General features: G+C 45.0%; 2 protein-coding genes across 2 annotated transcripts in view; one reads left to right on the top strand and one right to left on the bottom strand.

The window, feature by feature from the left end:
• Positions 1–6,000, top strand: part of LOC104935020 (butyrophilin-like protein 2) — a gene marked incomplete at its 3' end in the record, with an annotated part of 550,859 nt that overhangs the window by 374,593 nt on the left and 170,266 nt on the right. The window lies entirely within an intron of this gene.
• nhsl2 (NHS-like 2) overlaps positions 1–6,000 on the bottom strand; it is a 34,442-nt gene that overhangs the window by 726 nt on the left and 27,716 nt on the right. Inside the window, exons 8-10 of the mRNA XM_027287546.1 lie at positions 5,166–5,289; positions 2,891–4,632; positions 1–2,830 (exon numbers count right to left, since the gene is read on the bottom strand). The exon at positions 1–2,830 is cut by the window's left edge and continues 726 nt beyond it. Of these exons, the coding sequence (XP_027143347.1) occupies positions 4,296–4,632; positions 5,166–5,289 (461 nt within the window). The 3' untranslated portion in view covers positions 1–2,830; positions 2,891–4,295. The remainder of the gene's footprint in view (positions 2,831–2,890; positions 4,633–5,165; positions 5,290–6,000) is intronic.

Genomic DNA, 6,000 nt, shown 5'->3' with positions numbered 1-6,000 from the left:
TTGCAGGGAAGAAAGCGAGTGAGCGAGAGAGAGAGAAAGAGAGAGAGGGAAAAGCTTTTAACATGATTACTGTTCGTGACAGCTGAGAAGAAGAAAGGAGGGAGGAGGTGAAGGAAGATGATGGAATACGTGGCGGTAATCCTCACATTCAGCAGAATCAAACCTTTGCTCTGCACCATCCTTCCTCCCTGCCTTACCCGTCCTCTTAAAGAAGGGATAATGGATTAAATATTCAATATATTTCTCAGTGTCAGCTCTCTTTTTACACTTTATAGAAATGATATTCTCAATATAATATACTGTCAACATATTTTAGAGATTGGTAATTTAGTTCTATGGACATTTCTTGGACTGCTGTTCAGGGCTAAAACGTTCTCACTGGTTGGTTGAAGGAGCCAAGGGAACCAGACTTTCTCAGAGTACACCGAGGGCCAATCGTCCCAGTTGTCAGCAAAAAAAAAAAAATATGGCACCGAGTTGGCAGTAAGTTCTTTGGCTCGGCCCCCGTTGATGATTCACCCAACCAATGAGCTGATTTCTGCCTCGTGTGCAAGAAATATGTAAAATCTGCAAAAAACAAAAACATTTTCTTCTCAATATTAAACAATTGTATCCCTACAAAAAGGATTTTCACCAATATACGTCTGTTTGTACCTCGACTTACATCCCTGTTAAAGAAAATGTGCTACGTTGAACATGTCAAGTGAAACAACGCTGTGGTTTGAAGAGCTTCCACATCTTTTAACAAGACACTATTCCTGTTATTAATATTGTGCTGGAACAACACGGGGATCCGTCTTCCCAAACTCGGAACAAAATCTGTGGGTTCAGTTCGGATATTTAGTCGACCAAGCAGCCCTCGTTTCACGTATCCGATCTCAGATATCTGACGTGAAAACATCCGTCATACGTGTACATGAATGCAGATTTGGGCAAATATTTGTTTTCGTCATCAAACGTTTCTTTACAGGTTAGATTCAACATAAATTCTCCCTTTTACACCTGCACTGTACGGTTGTTTGTGTGTGTGTGTGTGTTTCTCCTACCACGGCAGCTGAAATCAATAAAATAATAAAAAGAAAAAGAAACACAGCAGGCGCTGCAGCAACACGCCCAGAATTCAGTATACAAGGCAAACAAACACAGAGTTTTATAGGTTTATCTTTTTTCATTCACTAAATATTTAAAACAAGCGTCACTTGACTAGTCATCATAAATGGTGATAATTTATGCATTTAAAATCTTTTTTTTTTCTCTCAGGACGATGGAATACCTGAAGGACTGTTGTAGGTAAGAGAGATGTTTGTCAAAGAGTTTGTCGCTCTCCTTTTTGTGTGGTTACTCCTTTTTTTTCCATCCACCAGGGGGAGCTCTGACTCAATAGCACCGAGTGGGATAGTTTGAGCCAAGAGATGAAAGGTTCCCCTCCTGCCCGCCACACGGTCCCATCCATGCAGGGGATAAGTCAGCTGAACCACCGCTAATCCCAAATTCTCGGACCGTCCGCGAGGTGGTTCGGAGCTGAGGGTCGGTCAGGGGTCAAAGACCACGGGGAGGGTGTTTTCGTTCACAGTCCGAAAGGCGAGAAAAAACACATTCAAACCCTGCCTGTTTCCGTGTTTGTGCACAGATCCATTCATTCATTCCTCCATGTTAATTCCATGTTACATGGATAAAGAAAGGGTATAAAAAAAACTGAGAGAACAAGAAATAGAGAAGGCAAAAGATAAGCGCTGATAGAAAGATGTTTGTCGTTTGTTTTTTTGCACTCTCAAACTAAGCACAGCATCTATTTTACTTAACAGTCATTCATTGACATTCATCCGGTGTCGTGTCGTCTGCCGAGCTCAGATGCATAGACTGAATGCAGAGAGGTGGAGAGGAGGGAGAGAGAGAGAAAAGAGATGGGAGAGACGGGGTGGGGGGGAATGAGGGAGGGAGGAGAGGAAGATAGTGAAGGCGATCGGGAGGTGATGCTACGTCTAGATAGAAAGAGAGTGTGCTACTGTGTGTGCCAGGAGAGGTTACAGGAGAGAGAGAGAAGATGCTGTACGCAGAGAGACAGATGGAGAGTGTGCTCCAGCAGTGATGAAGGGAGGAGGAGAGGAACGCAGGGAGGGAGGGAGGGAGGGAGGAGGACGGTGTCGCAGACTGCAACCTCCCCTCTGAGACGACAGAGAGAGAGAGAGGGAGCGTGAAAACGTGAACAGAGGAGGGCAAAACAAACAGTTTGGCCCCCGTGACGTCACTCTGTGACTCTGCAGACCTCCGTCCTCTGGCTCCCTGTTGGGGCTCCACACTCTCCCATCCTCCGTGTAATCCCATTGGTTCCTGATTTAGCCTCTTGGTCCTGGAATCCTATCGGTTTTAAGGAACCCCTCAGGATTCCGGAATCCTTGGAGTTCCGGAATCCTTCTAGTTCCGGAATCCTTCTAGTTCCGGAATCCTTGAAGTTCCGGAATCCTTCTTGTTCCGGAATCCTTGAAGTTCCGGAATCCTTGAAGTTCCGGAATCCTCGGAGTTCCGTAATGTGTTGGTGTTGGAGAGGTGGTGGGGCTGCTTCGGTTGTCTTAATCCCAAGAAAGGAGGGGGGTGGGTGGAGTGTGTGGGAGGGTGACGATGCACACACACAAACACACACACACTGACACAGACACAGACACACACACACACACACACACGCACACACACAAACACACACACACGATTATGTGCCAGTCCAGATAAACACACACGTAGTGAAGACGCAAACACACAAACAGGCACATGTACGTGCACGCTTTCTCCTCTCTCTTTCCCCCCACTTTGCTCTTTACGCACATATGAACTCCTCTCTCTTTCCCCCCACTTTGCTCTTTACGCACATATGAACACATACACACACACACACATGCATACACACACACACACACACACACACACACACCATTAGGTCCCCTCTGGTCTGTTTGTAGTTTCAGTCCTTTGGTCCCGTCACCAGAGACCAAAATGAATAAAAACCCTGTTTAATAACCAGGCCTGCTTCATACTCTCCGTACAGAAACTCCACAGGCAAGATTTCATCTGCACACACACCCGTATGAACACACACACTTGTGTTTGTCTTCCATGGCATTACTCCATTACTCCATCCTCTGCGTGTGTGTGTGTGTTTGAGTGTGTTTTCCCTCCATCGTGTGGGCAGTTTGTAGTCCAAGCTGCTTGCTGCTCTGTACACTATTTTTAGTCTTTGTGTCCGCAGACGATATTCGCTGATAGATGTGTTACATTTATCTTTGTACATGACACGTACAGTACGATCCAATTAGAGATGTTCAAAGTATGGCCATCTAGCAGGTGTAAAGAAAAAATAAAGTCATCGAAACAAAGATTGGAAAAAGAATGATTGGCGAATGTCTCGAGGAAAAAGAAAACGTAGCGACGCAAAAGGCTGTGTCATGTAAACGACCTCCGACGTTAAGGAAAAGGAAAAGTGCTTGCGTTCCAAAATGTCGTCCATTTGCTGTGGAATGTTTCGTGAAGGTCCACGTTCATGTTCGTAGCATGAGCAGCGATCTGTGACGTGCTCGCGCCTCATCTTTTTTCTCTTTGTAAATCCTGCGCTTCGTCCGCTCCAATCCAAAGGTACTGTCGTTTGAAAATCATGGTATTGCATTTACCATTGTGAGGAGACACTGTAACGACGCCCCCGGGTTTGGACTTCAAACCTACTTTATGTAGGTCTACAGGTGTAGGTGCTTGAAGGGTTTTTGGTCGAATCGTTGGAAGTCTCACATCTTCTGTATTTTATTCCATTTATTTCATGGATTCGTTTGATCCTCGTGGATCAGTATGACTGGTTGCAGATTCATATACAATGACCATTGTCGTCATCAGGGACTCTTGATGTCTTCAGCCAGGTGCAAAAGATATCCACTATATATCCTTATATTCCCGGTATCTACTCCACCCATCCATCTATCCATCCAGTCTCCACACGGTGCGGTGTGGAGGCACAACCTTTAAACCTCCACCTTTCATTGACAATTAAACAAACTTTGCTCTCCGCAGATTTCTCGCTTTCCTAGAGGGACCGGTTTGTCTGGGAACAATGGCGCTTCAACCATTGGAGGGACCATTTTGTCCAAAAATGTGCTCCAATTCGATTGGACAGTGCAAAATGGTACCAGTAGTTGGAGCGATCCGGATGGACATGTTAGTCAGAAGGCTCCATCTGCGGTGGGTGGCACATTGTAGAATTTGTTGGTAGCTTTGTCAACAGCAAACGGACCTGGGCACAGTCCGTTAACAATACTTCATTGATCATTGGGTTTGCCATTCCCAGATGCGGCGTCGCCTCCCTCGCCGCCCGTCGACGAGGTGGTTGAAAACTCTGTGACCCGTCGCGCCAGAGGGTTTGTGCTTTTGAGAAGCTCCATAGCGGAGACTCTGGCTCCTCCGCTGGAAGACTTGCTGCCTTTCTTCTGAAGCAGGGCCATGAAGTTCTCATTGCGGGAGCTCGACCTCTGACTGCCTAAGGTCAGATTTCGGAGGTCGCTGCCACTGGTGCTGTGCTTCACTGGGGACACCAGGCTCTGGCGGCTGCCGAAGGAGTCCGTCGGCTCCTTGCGACCTAGAACCTTTCGCTTGGACCTGGGCGAAGAGAAGAGAAGGTTATTAGCAACAGTGGAGGATTAAGAAAGTGAATAAGTCCTTTGTGGCTTTTAATTCATAATTTAAAATGTTCTCTTCAAACACAAGAGCCAAACTTAGATTGACATCTTTCCTTTTAGAGTAAAAAAGAAAATCTAACTACAGATGGGACTCCATCCTTTCTTGTAAGAGATGAAAACATTGACTCCTGATCTTTCTTTCCCAACACTCACCTTTTCCTCCGAGCTATTTTCAGCATCGTGCAAGGTAAAATCTTGAAAACTTGTTGCTTAGAGACTAGCTTTCTTGTGATTGTGTGTGTGAGAGACTCTGAAAAAAAGGATAAAATAAGAGCGGCTGGTCGTGCAGTAACCCTCTATACATGTAGCGTTGCTAGGAAACCTTATGCACTGCCCTCCTCACACCTTTTCAACAAGACAATGCGTCTCTCGTCACATGCTCCGGGTTATAATAAGCCGGCAAGAAAACCATTAATGTCACAACAGACAAAGGAAAAGTTCATGCGTGCAAACCTGTGAATAATAGTGAACAGGTCTTCGGTGGTGTGTGTTGCAGGCGCAGGCGTGCTGGCCAACAAGTCGTCATCTGTTTCCTCGGCGATGTGGAGTACTGTCTTCTCATTGGCTGCTGACTCATCTGAGCAAGAGAGAGAGAAATCATTAAAAACATATTATAATGTCTTTCAGGTTGTTTTACCAAAGCCAATATTTCGTAATACACGTGTACGTCCCTTGCAATTAAAAGTAAATCTGACTCAGAGTGACTGACAACAGAATCAGCTGATAATTACATAACAATGATTAATGTCGTTGTCACTGTTACAAACAGTGGGAACCACTCTGTGTTTTGATTTGGTCCAATTTTAGAGCAATTGAGGTTGATTTGCTTAAAAACCTGAGATCTCCTCTGCGAGACTCAGGAGCATGATAATCGAATGTAGCAGCTGTGACAGGCTACCATTAAAACACGTGCACACAAAAAATGAAGCTCCACAGCAAAACAAAACTGATATCAAACTATATTTATGTGCTAAACGTGTTGGCGAATGCTGCATTTATGGTTTGATTGCTCCATAGTGGTAACTTTCCTTTTGGATCCCAATGTTCTAAAGCTTTTCGAGGAAGGCCATGAAATAATTAATTGAATTCACTTGCGTAAATCAAATACAGAATATTTTTACAGTTTCCCTTCGACCTGAGCACAGTTGACCCTGGACTTATCTACCCGGAGGAGCTGTACGTGAGAAAATGTCCAAATCAGTTGAACTGGACATTAAACCAGCTTTACTGTACTCTGCCAACTCCCAAGTACAAAGTCTTTGTTATATCCAACTGAGCCCATGTGTGT

This window comes from Larimichthys crocea, chromosome XIV (genome assembly GCF_000972845.2).
Source record: "Larimichthys crocea isolate SSNF chromosome XIV, L_crocea_2.0, whole genome shotgun sequence".
NCBI classification, from domain to species: Eukaryota; Metazoa; Chordata; class Actinopteri; family Sciaenidae; genus Larimichthys; species Larimichthys crocea.
The sequence above is the reverse complement of the archived record's forward strand: the minus strand, read 5'-3'. Positions and strand labels throughout refer to the sequence as shown.